Source organism: Eleutherodactylus coqui, chromosome 8 (genome assembly GCF_035609145.1).
Source record: "Eleutherodactylus coqui strain aEleCoq1 chromosome 8, aEleCoq1.hap1, whole genome shotgun sequence".
Classification (NCBI taxonomy): domain Eukaryota; kingdom Metazoa; phylum Chordata; class Amphibia; order Anura; family Eleutherodactylidae; genus Eleutherodactylus; species Eleutherodactylus coqui.
In genome coordinates, this window is record NC_089844.1 from 29,589,994 (window position 1) to 29,604,355 (window position 14,362).

The 14,362-nt window shown below is 39.6% G+C and overlaps 1 protein-coding gene across 1 annotated transcript in view; it reads left to right on the top strand.

Moving 5' to 3' along the window:
* Nucleotides 1-14,362, top strand: part of COL6A3 (collagen type VI alpha 3 chain) — a 106,100-nt gene that overhangs the window by 58,738 nt on the left and 33,000 nt on the right. The window contains exons 12-27 of the mRNA XM_066575400.1: nt 1,812-2,158; nt 2,382-2,460; nt 3,574-3,719; nt 3,861-3,953; nt 4,661-4,714; nt 4,811-4,882; nt 5,149-5,175; nt 6,249-6,293; nt 6,999-7,052; nt 7,732-7,794; nt 10,530-10,595; nt 12,071-12,124; nt 12,548-12,583; nt 12,724-12,786; nt 12,871-12,933; nt 13,346-13,408. Coding sequence (XP_066431497.1) covers nt 1,812-2,158; nt 2,382-2,460; nt 3,574-3,719; nt 3,861-3,953; nt 4,661-4,714; nt 4,811-4,882; nt 5,149-5,175; nt 6,249-6,293; nt 6,999-7,052; nt 7,732-7,794; nt 10,530-10,595; nt 12,071-12,124; nt 12,548-12,583; nt 12,724-12,786; nt 12,871-12,933; nt 13,346-13,408 — 1,325 coding nt within the window. The remainder of the gene's footprint in view (nt 1-1,811; nt 2,159-2,381; nt 2,461-3,573; nt 3,720-3,860; nt 3,954-4,660; nt 4,715-4,810; nt 4,883-5,148; nt 5,176-6,248; nt 6,294-6,998; nt 7,053-7,731; nt 7,795-10,529; nt 10,596-12,070; nt 12,125-12,547; nt 12,584-12,723; nt 12,787-12,870; nt 12,934-13,345; nt 13,409-14,362) is intronic.

Consider the following 14,362-nt stretch of genomic DNA (forward strand, 5'->3'; position numbering starts at 1 on the left):
TGGACCATGCAGTGAACGTAAGAGGAGCTCTATTAGCTCCGATAACAATTTACTATGTCTTTCCTCCATTTTGAATTAGACACAACCCAACTTGCCCTCTGACAAGTGAAATGGACTGCATTTTTTTACAATTGTGTCTGTTGTGATCGTATAGGCAAATTAAGCACGAGGCCCACACGATCATGACCAAGAGAAGACTGGGTACGCACACGGGTTTCAGGCAACTGACCCTTTGCTACCGGAGGAATGACATGGCCCTACCTAAGCGGGGACATTGCCCCCATAAGGGCAGCCCAGTGGTCTTCGGATCTGGGCTCTAGCTGGTCCTAGGAGCCACGCACCAGAACAGGACACATTCACATGCCACATGACAGGGACTGAACCACAGGACACACAGAGCCAGAATACACAGCATACTGCAGCCACAATGCAAACACTAATAGCAGATGATAAGCTGAATATAAATGCGAGGTGTTAGTTTGTATATTGGCCAATGAACTTAAGCTGCAAGGTCCCTCATATCTTACAGTCCCTACACTAGCAAGACACATCTACTAGAAGGCCCTAGGGGCCAACCTAGCACAGGCATAGCAAACAAACTCAGCAGACCAAACTGACACAAAATAAATGTACAAACGGACATGAACCGCAAGGCACAGATCACACAGCAAGCAGCAACAGAACACAGATAGCAGGTCACACAGCAAACTTCAACAGACAAGGATTCATGACTGCTCACCCTGAACACCAGACAGAGACTGACCAGGAGCTGGGTTCATATGTGAGCACAGACCCAGGAGATTGGCTAGCAGGAAGAACCACACCCAGCCATCTTAATCAATTAACCCTGTGAGGGCTGTGCTGCTAGTAAGCTTAGAATTACAGATCCCAGCAGCACACGTAACAGTGTCCTTGCTAATTCTTCCGCTGTTTTTATTTTTTTGCCTTAGGCTACCATCTTTGACCTGCAATGTTCCTCATTATGTTTGGACCCCAAGCTAGCCCATTGTCAAGTTGGCAGTTTAACCATACAATGCTATTTGAATATAACATCAGCCATTGACACTGGGCGGTGGAGACCGCCCACCTGACAAAAGACTAGCATCATGCTCCAAAAGGAGTGATGGCCATTGCAGGTGAAATGGGGCTTAAAACAAACAAAAAAAAGACAGTTTAGGAATCAGTAGGGACATGACTAAAAGGTAAGCAGCCATAGATGATGACAGGTTTTCTTTAAATTTGACTTTCAACCATTATTCGAAATTGAATGGGATTCACAAAGGTTGGAGACCTTTGGTTTATAGTATAACATATTAGATGTCTTGTCTTTGTAGCCCCTTCATTCTCCTTTAATCCTCTTCCATTTCTTATTGAAGCTCCTTCAATCTCTAGATGGGCGGGTATCTCGCTGAGCAGAAAGTGGTGGCATATACTAGAGATTTGCCATTAGGGTTCTAGGAATAACCACTTAATAACAGCCTTGAGCACATGTTCATGGAAGGTTATTGAAATGCACAATGTATTATTAGCTGACTGTAGTTAAAGCCTCCATATGGCTGTGTCCCCAAGATCCAAAATCTAGAACAACCAAATAGAGTTTTGGCATTGGACTATAGTTGTACCTTATTGTATTAAAGAGAACAATGACAACAGTATAATTACATTTTTTAGATCTTTCACTGATTAGACATAATTTGAGGGTACTCGTACAGTAATTAAATAGAGAGCCAGAACCCTAATTCAATATGTGCAGACTACAGTTACATAATTGCTTAGTGGAATAATGGAATAACATTATGATTTGCTTGCAGATTGTAACCTGGAAGTGATTATAGGATTTGATGTGGAAGCCGGCTCTGGGCAAAATGTCTTTAACATGTACAGAGGACTAGAGCCCAAACTGAGGCAGATACTGGAACGCATTTCCAACATGCAAAAAATAAGCTGCAGTGGTGACAAGAAGCCTACTGTCAAAATTGCCATTCTGTCTCAGGGATCCACAGGTGCAGTTGAGGCATTTGATTTTTCGGAATATCGTGCAGAACTAGCTGACAAAATCATTGCAATGGGCACACGTGGGCCATATGTGTTGAATGGCCGAACCCTACAAACATATCTAAATAAATTCAAGACATCCGGAGAGGACAGCAGTGTCAAGGTAGGGAATCAAACACAGGCTTAGCAATGCTACAATTGCTGAAATTGCTATAATCTTGTAAATGTGTGCGGTTTTCATACTCATTCGTTCATCCAGCAGTACTTTTGTTAAGAACTTTAGAAGCTTTTTCGAGTATGCAAAACTGAGTTTGACAGCCAATAGTTTGCAAATCCAACATTTAGTGATCTTTTTTAAGCTTTCAAGTCGATTGTTTTACCTCCAGGTTGTTATCCACATAACAGATGGTATTGATGCAAGCATTTCTGAACTTCAGCAAGCTTCTGCATCTCTGCAAAGTGCGGGTAAGTGGCTGTTAAAGAGGGTACTGGTAGTCATATTGTAGTATTTGTGCTTATGTTCCAATATTTGTCCTGATAAACATATGTATTGTATGTAGTTAAGAACATTGAGAAACCCTTTGCAATCCAATTTTGGATTCAGGGTTTCCTAGGGGGTTTTCTCTTTCTGCCATTATACAATGACGCCACCTGCTGGCTAGAGCCAGTACTGCAGTATTGGACATGTTGGAGAGGCCCCCAACAACAGAGTGGCCAGTAATATACAGTAAGAATACCCTGGCGGACGTCTTCTGACATCAGAAGCTGTACAGCCTTCAATTGAAATGTCTTTAGATGTCAGACAGTGGATTGGAAAGGGTTAAGTTTACATTTAACTACATGCATTTTCAAAGAAAACATGGCTCCTATATGTAAAGTACAATACATGGCTTAACGGGATATATATACTGTGTACAGGCCATTATTGAGTACTAAAAACACATTATGCAAGCCTAAAATTATTAACATGCACTTATTGTACATATAGATAATATTCAGTTATATTCTATGCTTAACTAAAATCTTCATGAACATTGAAATTGATCATCAAATTATATTAGAAATAAATACATGGGTACTCGGTAGCTAATAAAGTCCTGGGATCACAGCAGCCTCTGCACTGAGCTAAGCGGCCACTCTGTCTCCCTTTTTCTTTCCCACCCTCTCTGTATACATTAAATGAATGCTTCCGACAATAGATGCCTTCTGTTACCATAGGATCCCATTTTTTCTTTAACATGTCCTTTTTCACTAGATGGCATGCAATTTTATTGATGTTCAAATGTAGTGGGAAATGGGACAGATTTTCTGCTGTGGCAAAAAATCACCAAAATCTGCATCATTTTTATTAGAAGGGTGAAATCATCTGTGGATCCGCCTCAATAGTGCAGATTTTGACATGGTTTTGAGATGAAAATGATGCAGATTTTGGTGTGGATTTTCCACAGCAGAAAATCCACACCACTTTCCGCTACGTGTGAGCATACCCTAATACCTCCAGCACTAGGAGACACAATAAGCCAATAAGGTCATTTGTAGAATGAACTGATCTTGACTTAAAGTCTTGCATCTTTATAGGAGTGAAGGCTTTGCTTTTGGTGGGAATGGAGAGTGCCCCAAAATTTGATCAAATAATGCAGCTAGAATTTGGCAGAGGATTCACCTACAATAGCCCACTGAGACTAAACCGTGTGGATCTGGATTACGAGATTGTTGAAGAACTGGTGAGTCCACCTTTTGTCATGCAATAGACAGTACGATGGCACTATACCATCTAGAATACACTGTATACACATTTATAGAACTACGTCTGAATTATTACCATTGCATTCTAAGTCATATGTCCTTTCATGTCTCATTCACAGGATAACATTGCAGAGAAAGGCTGCTGTGGAGTACCTTGCAAGTGTTCTGGAGAAAGAGGTGATTTTGGAGCTCCGGGTGTCAGTGGAACAAAGGTAAGGGCACGGTTAATTCTTATATAAATAACTATATATGAAAAACACTACTTGCAGATATTCTTAAGACTTTCATGTTCCCAACCCTTTAATTACACTCAATGTCCTATGTTAAAACTTAGGGCCCTGTTTAATAGTGTACGTTTTACTACCAGTGTAGGTGGAAAAAGAAGTATAATGTTCATATAAGATGTACAGGACAATATAAAATGTCTTCAATAAGACAAATACCACACACGGCACATTGCATTTGTGAGTTTGATTTTGAGAACTGCAACCCACCATATCTCTCCAATCATATCACTCCTAATGGTCCCCATACACATATTAGAAGATAGTCACCTAAACATGACAATTTTGGCACAAACAGCTGACTATCGAATGTGTATGGGGGTTTTCTGACCCTCCCTTGGTTACAGATGTCTAGGGAAAGAAGGATCAGGCATGTTGGATTTTAATATGCTCCATCCTTTGTTCTGGCGGGAGACGTGCTCATTTCCCTCTACCCATTAAAACACATACACGATCAACTGAGCCAGTATTTGTATAGGGCAATAGGGAGGAATAGCTGTCGGCCCAATAAGATCTTAAGACAATAGTAATAAGGGCAGAACAAATATGTCATTTCTGCCTTTATATTTTACATATCAATATGGATAAATGTGTAGTACAATGTAAAACAAATATTCATGTATTGTATTTTGTAGGGTGCACAAGGCCCCAAGGGTCACCAAGGTTTCCCGGGAGAAGAAGGTGGACCTGTAAGTAGTGCTATTTATCCATTTTTTAGATCTATTCAATGTATCTGCAAAAATAACCACACATTTCATAAAAACATATCATGTGTTTCTCTTTAGGGAGAGCGTGGTCCTCCTGGTACTAATGGAACACAAGGTTTTCGAGGATGCCCAGGTCAACGAGGGTTTAAGGTAGGGGATGATCTTTTTCTGCATGTAGCTGCATATAAACTATTCAAACTTATCCAGCTTTTCTTTGTAAAATATTTACTTTAAGGGCTTTTTTCAATTATAACAAGTGCATATCAGTGTGTTGTGCAAAGTACAATATAGTAGTAAATGATATTAAAGGTAGCGAAGTCAGGTGGGGGGGGGGGGGTTACTCCGATTTCATTTATCTAAAGTTGTCATCAGCATTTAAAATTTGACACTGAATGTACTTTTTGTCTTTGTTTTAGGGTTCTCGTGGATTCTCTGGAGATAAGGTAAAGGAAATTCTATAATAACATCTTCATAATATCTCCAAGCTGTGTAGGTCGCAGAGCACATGTTCCCTATTACTTCATAACCAGCACACATGTCAGTTTGGCTAACAGTCAAAAAACATACAGTATCTTGTAAATGAGATGTTGATTTTTAATATATGTCCTTGCAGTTGTCATAGATAGGTTACTTTCATTGACTTAACTTCTAGGCTCAGTTTATAGGTTGTGTACACATTTATATTCTCTTTTTTTCTTTTAATCAATGTATTTTTGGAAATTTTAGATTTTCTATTTTTGTTTTTTTCATACATTTTTTTTGATTGTTTGGTTTCTATACTGATATTGTTTTCCAAGGCACACTGGAGGACTGAAATCTTAGCACAATCTGTCAGTCAGAGTAAACTGACTGATTGCTTCTTAGATCCTTCCCTAGTCTTTTTTTCCTGTTGTGGACCTGCATTCACTGCCTTTCCACTGAGATATTACAGAGGGCTGTATGACAGTGCTGGGGGATGATGGAGGAGATCAGTAGGACAGAGGGCAGAGAAAGCTACTATTACGGAGGGCTGTATGACAGTGTTGGGGGATGGTGGAAGAGAGCAAAGCAGATAAAGCTACTATTACAGAGGACTGTAATTCCCTCCAGGTGAGTTTTTTGCTTCTATTAGCTGGGAAAGAAGAATAACCAGCAGCTACTCAGAAACAGAGAGGATGAAATAGATGGAGAGATAGCCGTGTAACTTTGAGTGGGTGTGGTTATGCTGCACAGCCTCTGAAAGAGCAGAGGGGAGGGGAAGCTGAGCTTGTTCATAAATAAGACCAACTGACTACTGCTGGAAAGGACCCCCAAGCCATAAACTGGAATGTAGGAGAATCTACAAACCAAGTATGAGGCTTTCTAAATGCATAAGAAGGAAAACTCAATGCAAAAAAAAAACCTGTCCACCTATTTACTGCAGGGATTTAGTAGGATATATTTCCATAGTCTTGAAAGTGTAGTAGATCTTTATATCATATTAACATATAAATAGATGAAATTCAAAGCCTTATATTAATGTTTCATTTCTCTACAGGGTGAAATAGGAGAAATTGGCCTGGATGGTATTGATGGTGAAGATGTAAGTTGCATGTACAGTATGGGTAAAATTAGCCTTTTTGCTAACTTGTGTTACAAGAATATAACAAGCAAGGTAATTCTGGGTAGAATAGATACTTAAGAATCCATTCAAAACTGTACCCCAAATCAGATATTATGGGTAATTATGGGTCTCCGGATAGTGACAGAACTACAGTATTTTTTTTACAATAGAACAGTAATTGGTCCTAAAAACATTACATAGTTCACTAGTAGTGCGCTATTATTATGTTCTCACAAAGAGACATATCCCAAAGTAGTAAATTGTATATGGTACCCCTGGAGACAGATTCTGGTACACCATGTTACACACTTTGCACATATTATCTGAATCGCATACTGGACGGCAAACAAGCCATACATTTCTACATGATTCACATAATATTTACACATTTCCAATAGCTACGCTTCACTTTCGGATGACCTTGTGGCCACTTTGGATAAGAAATTAGTGTAAGGGGATAAATGCTGAAGATAGAAAATGGTTTTTAATTTCATGTTGTCAGTAGAATTGGGTAGAATGAAAAAAGCAGATATCAATTGACAAGCCTCCAATCACATAGTAATGCTTACCCGTATTGAAAATGTAAAATGCGATCATTTTCACATATTATTGTCCCTACATAATGGATATAATGGGTAACTAGTGAGCGGAGAAGAAAATAAAGTGCGTATTCTTTCCTTTTAGGGTAAAAGAGGTACCCCTGGATCTGCTGGAGACAGAGGCAGCTCAGGACCACGGGTTTGTGATTTTGCCTTCAACTTCTTTAAAACAATATTGTTGGTGCAGATATAGCAAACGTTAACTTGACATTAAATAGCATGTTAAGTATTAAGTTAAAGTTTTCTCTGTCTGTAGCTTATAGTATATATTTTATTATATATTTATTTTATTCAAAGGGGTTCGCTCACCAACAAAATTTACCATCTATCCAAAGGATAAATGATAAATGTATAATCACTAGGGCTTTGACTGCTAAGACCTCCACTTATCATGAGAACAGTAGTCCCAGTTCCCCCATGTAAATGGAGTAGTGGTCACATGTCCACAGTATTGCTCCATCTACTGTCTAAGAGACTGATGGAGATAGCCGAGTGGGATACATAGGAGATCGTCATACATTTATCACCTATCCTGTGGATAGATGATACATTTTGTTGATCGGCTTACCCCTTTAAGGTTCTGTTCACCATTGCATTAGCAGTATATAGTGCTTTCCTTGTCAAATATAACAAAATCCTGTTGGAGACCACATGAGGTCCGTCAAGATATGCTCTTATCTATGCAGAAACAAATCTACCTTTCATAGCTATATTGTAAATAGAATATGAAGCTAGTCTGAAGAAAAGCTAAGGAACATCATGCTAAATTACGGTAAATGCTACAACTTTGTGCAACTGACATTATTGTTATCAAATAGGGAGAAAAAGGTCAAAAAGGTCATAGCGGAGAAAGAGGAGATCAAGGACTTCGAGGTGATCCGGTAAGACCCAATGACACAGCACTAAATCTGTCATCTGTAGTGGTTTATGTTGATGCAAGAACTTTTTAGCAAAATTTGAGAAAATAGGTAATATAGAGATTATCAAAAAGAGTTTTTGTCATTAAAATGGTTTTCTTCTGTGTTTTTGCACTGATGACCTTAGATTGATAAATATATTCTGCAGTATGAGGTTATTGTCTTCATATGACTCATTCTGTAATCCTCCAAAAATGTAATCTGTCTATTTTGAACAAAATTGCTACTCATGAATATTCATTTTGAGTTCTGACCTTTTAGAATACATAATTGCCTTGCAATGTGATGTCTCAATCACTTTTGAGCAACTATCATTAGTAATTAGTAATAATTAGCCAAAACCTGCTATATGTCTCTTTTTTCATACATTCCATGTTCCATCAAGCACCATGTCTATAGCTGCGTAGTATGTAGCTGCAGGGACACTGCATCTCCAAACATGCTGGGCCATATGCATGAGGCCTAAATTAGACCTCACTTACTTGACTACATTGTAATATAACATTGATTTTAACCCAATGATGACAGATTTCTATGGTAACTCTCACAAAAAGGTGGATCTTCTCTTTAAGGCCGAATGCAGACGGCCAGGTTAAATTCCGACTGCGAGAATTCTCACAGCGGGATGCGACCTGTGCCCCTGCAGTGACTTACCTGTCTGGCATCCTCGGGGATGTGCCGGCTGGCGCACAGCCACACATGCACGTGCCGTCTGTCTGCATAGGATTGCATAAACTATTGCAATCCTACGGCAGCGTGCAACGGCAGAAATCCTGCGTGAAATCTCGCAACGCAATTTCCACCCGTGTGCATTCAGCCTAAAGGGATTGTACCAAGACCTAAAGTATCTCCCATCCATATGATGGTGGAAAACTTTATAATCGCAGGGGGTTCATCTGATGGGCCCTGCATGAACTGAGTGGAGGACACACATGCACACGGCTGTTTCATTCAATTCAATGACAGCGCCAGAGATTGCCGAGGGCTCATGCTCAGCATCTTACAGTGTTGTCCTTGCAATGAATGTTGTGGCACGTCCTCCACTCTATGCATGCAGGGACTGTCAGGACACCCATTCCTGGGTGGGGGTCATACCCACACTGATCGTAAAGTTAGCCCCTACCTTGTGGATAGGGAAAAACTTTAGATCTTGGTACAACTCCTTTAACCCCTGTCTGTAATGAGGAGCAGGAGGTGTAATAGAAGCACATAACTCCCACTGATTTCAATGGGAGTGAAGCAGCTGTGACACTTCCAGCCCGCAGCAGTGAGGATGACGTCTGGCCTCGCTGCACTGATAATGGCCTGATGGTGAGCTGATCAGCAGGGATCATCTTATGTAGAGGGTAGGTCATCAGTTGTAAAGGCTTGGAATACCCCTTTAACTCAACATTTCTTATTTTGGTATTTGAATGTAGGTTTTCCTATCTGGACACCTCTTTTAAATGCTAATCATCCACAAAGCACAGAAGTTCTTAAATGGATGTAGCTACAAAAAAAGCTTAGAAGGGTTGCCCAGTTCTGACAATATCTCAGATTTAAGGTTGTCCAGAGGTTTTCCTCTAATCATCTGCTATGGTATGGGGCATTGCTTGATAAAGTTTCCAAGCAGCTCTTTCGTTAGGTGGGCAACTATTGTTTTCTGTGGGTGCCTACAGTCTTCTAGAACTGTGGTAGACAAAGCCCTCAGATTTCAGTGTCCTCCCCCCAGCTGAATATGACCATGTAACACATATAATGAAGGATTCTCCAAAACAATGAATGCCTTTAAAATAATAGGCAGATTTATAATTGATTTTACATCAAATTTTGCTAGTGTAAATACTTTCAAAAATATGTTGTTTGGGCGAAATGGAGCCAAAGGGATCAAAAAAGCATATATGGCATATTAATATTTGCTTTACTCACCAGGCATGTTAGACCACCTATAGGCTAACATATATTTACATCAACAAAAAAAACCATGGGCATTAATACATTTTATATGCTTGGACTCTTTCTAGCCAAGTCTCTTTTTCTACTTCAGAATATCAAGAAGGGTGTAAAAAAAAAGTTTCAAACCTACATAGGAGTCTATTTAATTAGACGGGTGTTTCAAACATAGGTCTAAGTAAACACTGAGCCTGGCTATGCATGACAAATATATTAAGAGGCACAAGTCTCTTTATACCTTTGTCTCATCTGGTAGAACTTCTGTATGCAGATGGAAATCTACACCGGCGCCCATGCTAGAGTAGGTTTTTGCTACGACTTACACCAGTTTCTGTAATAGACTAGAGTAGATGTCACGGGCCGTGCCCCCTACAGACAGGTCCTGCCAATTTAGCAAAAAAGTGGCAAAAATGTATGGGCTCCAAAATTGCTACTTTTGGATGCTAGAATCCTGGCATCCTGAGCTTAATAAATAGGCCCCATAAAACATTTGGCACTCCATGCACAACTTTGGCACATTTTGATCAGTAATTTTCCCTAGATGTCTTTTTACTTGATTAATTTGGACAATACCGAATTAGCTGAACATCTGCTTAAAAATCTGAAAAATGTTAAAAATGGAAAGAATTGTTTTTGCTATAACTGCTGACAACATTTGGCTCAGGGTAGAATTGTAAGTTATCAGTCTTTGGGTAATGCAGCGGACAATTAAAATAATGTGAATAATAGCTTCTCATCATGTCTTCTCTTTATTATGTGTGCTTTAGGGTGAGACGGGACCAGACAATACTCAGAGAGGACCAAGAGGTCCAAAGGGAGAAGCAGGAAGTGTGGTAAAGTATCCATGATTTCACTTACTTGCTTGCTCAGAGTGATTATACAGTAGTTATATGTTAAGATTCCATTTTATCTCAATATTTGAAGGCCATTGTGACAGATTTATGTTTATTGTGCTGTTTCTGTTACTTTAAGGCTCGGTTTACATTGTGTGTTCCATTTACATTTGGCATGTATCCACAGGAAAAGTCTCAACATATGCTCAATAAATAAAGGCCAGACCCAGAAATAAATGGGGGCACATTTACTTTGGCCCTTTATACACAGAAAAATCATCATTCAGATTCTCAATGGGCCGTGGGAATCTGAACAATAATCGTTCAGTGTCAATACTGGCAGCGACTGAACAACGAATGATAATTCATTCGTTGTTCAGTTTCTGCAGGCATAAAAATTAAATGGCAGGCTGTCATTCATCTACGAACAACGGTCTGCAAATGCGTTAAGACGTGCAAGCCTGTTAATTAGAGTTGAGCGAATATACTCTGTCGAGCTTGATGCTCATTCAAGTATTAGCGTACTAGATGGTGCTCGTTACTTGAACCAGCATCAAGCCGTGTTCGACCCTGCCCCAGTTTTTGGCTCCTCCCCGCTGTGACGTGCCTGTTTTGGCCCCTCCCTGCCGTGACGCGCGTCATTGGCAAATTTTTTGTCTGGCAGGCAGGGGAGAGAGAGAGAGAGAGAAAGAGAGAGAGAACACACAAACCAAGAAAGAAAAAAGAAAGCTCGGGACCCGACGTCCCACATACAAAAATGCTCGAGTCTCCCATTGTAGTCAATGGGGATCGTTAATCGAGTAGAGCTCTTGAATTTTACGAAAAGCTCGACTCGAATATCGTGGACTCGAGCATTTGGGTGCTCGCTCATCTCTACTCTTAATACATTTGTCACATCTCACGGTATTTCTGTGCCCCAAATGGAAACCTACGCCAGTTACAAGTTAGCATAAGTTTTAGCTATAATTTACTCCAGCTTCTTGTGTAAATTATAGTAAATGTGACAGGGCTTGTATGGCCATGCTCCCTAAAGTTAGACCCCACTCACTTTTTGGAAATGTGGCGGGGCCAGAGTAAAGGCCCACAAAGTCACCATTATGACTTTTATATGCCAGAAATCTGGTGCACAGGGGCTAATACACATGCCGCACTATGTGTACAGAGCTTTACTTGTCCATTTTTTTAACTATATCGAAAACCTTATCATAAAATTTAACATACGATTGTTGTAAAGTCTGAATAAATGTCGGTAATTTACTCTATTTTACTACTTTTTGAGCGTTCAAAAGAAAATGGTGCATTAACTTGAAAGAAACAATGCAGCATATGGTTTTCATTGTTTTCAGTTTCAGTCTTTTGATGATAAAATTAAAAAAGTATGCATAATAAAAAAACTACAAAGAAAGCTACTATGAAGTTCCACCAAAAACTTTCAGAATGGTTAAATTATGGTAAATGGCTTATTGTATTAACAGGGAGAGCCTGGAAGGGATGGTCCTGCAGGACAAGCTGGTGGTCCAGGAAAATCTGTAAGTAACTCTCAAAGATTCTGATCCCTATGTGTAATGGATTACATGGCCAAACATTAGGATATACTAACTGGAGAAACAAGACCCCCAACATACTGAGTGAGGACTGAAGTAAGCAAAAAACAGTCCCGGATGTGGTAAAAGATGAATACGTGAAAACCCGAAGGACTACTTGTGCTTTAATGGTTGGAAGGGTCACATTGATCCTTATATCTAATATTGTAACATAAGTCTACACACATTTATCAACTTTCTCTATCAAAGTCTTTTACAAGTACTGGAAATTCATGGCAGCTTCTAATGCACCGTAGTCCTCAGTCCTCTACATCAGATGAAGCTGACTTGGATATTTTAGTTTCTAGAACATAATAAGCATTTTAATAGTTTTTATTTCCTTATTTTTTTTCTTGTTCTTGATGACAGGGGGCGCTGGGTCGTAGAGGACCTCCTGGAGTTAAGGTAGGATGGATAAATAGCCTAGTATTTACTAGGTAGTATATTTTACTATTGTAATTTTGTGTTGTTTTTTGCCATGTATTGTGCTGTGTTACTACAGCCGTACTTATATATTCCAAAACAATTCTGATTCTATCTTCTAGGGTAACAGAGGAGGTGCTGGTGCTGCAGGTGGAGTAGGAGAACAAGGTCTCAGGGGTCCACAGGTAGGCAAGTGGAAATCAATAGTTTCCTAACTGTGTTGATTCCAATATAGTACTTGACTATATGTGCATGTATTTGATCCTTAGGGTCCTCCAGGACAGATTGGTGCTCCGGGCACAAGAGGCGAGCAAGGTCTCCCAGGACCAAGAGTAAGATGACAACTGCTATTTTCACAATGTAACCCTAATGCAGATTTAAGGGATAGTCAGTTCAAAGGATAAAAAGAAGCTATTCTTTGAATAGTTGCACCCATAGAGATGATGCCAAGAAGTACATTTTTTTCTAATAGCACTGGAGCTGAATGTATACTGCGAGCATACAAGTAGTAAATCTCGAAGATACAGTGCAAGAGATTTTCCAGAACTCTGCTTTGAAATCGTAAGGAAGGCTCTTATCAAAGTTAGATGCTGAGTGATGTCCGATTGCTTACATATGTTTTAAGTTCAAGAATAGTGTTCAAGGAGCCTTAAATAGAAATAGTCTGTGGGGGAGGAAGTGCAGGGGGATTTGTATGATAACAGCTTTACTGTGACTCATATATCGCCCCTTCTTTTCTCTTAGGGAGCAGGAGGGACGCCTGGACCTGTCGGTGATCGTGGAAGACCTGGACAACTTGGACGCAAGGTTTGTATATCCAGATGTTCTGTTTCTTATATAAATCATATCTCTGTCTTTATAACTCTTAGTTTGGAGACAGTATAAAGTAGAGAAACACAATCTCTAGTTTTCTCATTTCACTTTATTACTTTTAACTGTTATTTTTGAATTTTTTTGACAAAATGTCAAATTACAAAGAATGGCAAGATAATAAAGTTGGGAATTGCGAATTAAAGGGGTTTCTGTGTTTTTGTAAATACGAGTAACTTACTGTCACTTACTGGTATGCTATATTTTCCAGTTACAGACAATTCTTTGTCCTTGTCATTGTTTCCATGGCTATAAATTAACTATGTTTTAACTCCATACTAGCTTGCTTTATTTACAAACCAGCCTTGATAGTGCCACTCTGAGATTTAAAGGGAAACTGTCATCACCCTTGATGTGGCTCAAAGGTATGGGAACGGGGAGTCTGGTGACCTGGGCTGCGCTCTCACCAGTTGCTCGGTTCCTGCACTGTGCCCCCGCAAAATTGGTGCTTGCACACACTTTTGACTCTTTTCAGACAGCTCTATGCACACGCTCTCCCATAGAGATAAATGTCAGTGTGTGCACAGAGGCATCTGAAAATGTTCACACCAGTCTTATGGGGACACGTGCAGGAACAGGGTACCCGGTGAGTAGAAAACACAACTCCTCGGACTCCTCTCTCCATTAGGTTTGAGCCCCATTGCATTGTCTATGGGGCTCAAAAGTGATGATAGGGTCTCTTTAAGTGGTTCCAATATGCTAGCAGAGATTATAGAAATGTATACAATTAAAAAAACCATATATAAAAAAAATATTAAATATATATTTTCATTATATATGTTAATATACTGTATATATCAATTTAGTAAGTCTAAGGGAGTTTCTGTTGTCATTTGTCGCCATAACTTCCAAAAACTTTAGTGGAGAAGACCACACATGCACAGCTACCTC